The 941-nt window shown below is 40.6% G+C and overlaps 1 protein-coding gene across 1 annotated transcript in view; it reads left to right on the top strand.

Moving 5' to 3' along the window:
* Positions 1 to 613, top strand: part of LOC107105219 (contactin-2-like) — a 44,264-nt gene extending 43,651 nt beyond the window's left edge. The window contains exon 15 of the mRNA XM_015405344.1: positions 254 to 613. Coding sequence (XP_015260830.1) covers positions 254 to 598 — 345 coding nt within the window. The 3' untranslated portion in view covers positions 599 to 613. The remainder of the gene's footprint in view (positions 1 to 253) is intronic.
* The last annotated feature ends 328 nt before the right edge of the window (positions 614 to 941 follow it).

Genomic DNA, 941 nt, shown 5'->3' with positions numbered 1-941 from the left:
GACCAAACTGAGGACCAAGGGAGGACTTTTATGTTGGGTTTAAAGTATTTCACAATAACACAGATATTGGAGTGTTAACAAAATGTCAGGCTGGTAGTAGAACGGTGCCACCACCAGGAGGCTCACCTGTTAATGGATCACTGAGCAGCGCTGTGGCTTACATACAGCTGCGCCAGAGTTAGCGGACCAACCAATTGTTTTTATCAATGACAGCTTTTCCTTATGTCTTCGTTTTCTGCTCTGAACTCACCAGCCCATGGCCAGGGAGTACCAGAACGGCGATGGCTTTGGTTACATTCTGGCGTTCAGGAAGAAAGACACGGCAGCATGGTCAGAGGTGCAAATTCCACACCTGGAGTCCTCTCGATATGTCTACTACAATGAAAGCCTGACGCCATACACGGCGTTTGAAGTAAGGATCAAAGCTTATAACCGTAAAGGAGAAGGTCCGTTCAGTCAGCTCTCAGAGGTCTACTCTGCAGAAGAAGGTGAGTCATTCCTGTCCTTTTCTTTGCACCAGTACTGGTTTTTAATTGAGATCTCTAATAACAGCAGGGTTGGATATTCTTTCTTTCCTAATTTGAGAGCACAGTTTTAAATTGTTGTTAGAGAAAATCTATCAGTGGACTCTAATTAATAAGATTTTCATGCATGATCTGGGTTTTCACTGTTAGAGTATTGTATTGCAAATATGATTAAATTCTTTAATTTTGGCTACAGGAAAAGTTTTTCCTGAGATACGGATGAATGTTTTCTATTTGATTCACACAAACTGTTTTTTTTTACATAGAATCTAAATCAATTCAGTTTTATTTTCACTGCTATCAACGGACCCTTTTCAAAGCCAGCTTATAGCTTCTTGCAAACATATTCAGCCACCTTGAGCTTTCCGACCTTTTGCCACATTTCGATTCAATTCCATTCACTTTACTACATTTCTA

This window comes from Cyprinodon variegatus, unplaced genomic scaffold, assembly GCF_000732505.1.
Source record: "Cyprinodon variegatus isolate N-32 unplaced genomic scaffold, C_variegatus-1.0 Scaffold2160, whole genome shotgun sequence".
Classification (NCBI taxonomy): Eukaryota; Metazoa; Chordata; class Actinopteri; order Cyprinodontiformes; family Cyprinodontidae; genus Cyprinodon; species Cyprinodon variegatus.
The sequence above is the reverse complement of the archived record's forward strand: the minus strand, read 5'-3'. Positions and strand labels throughout refer to the sequence as shown.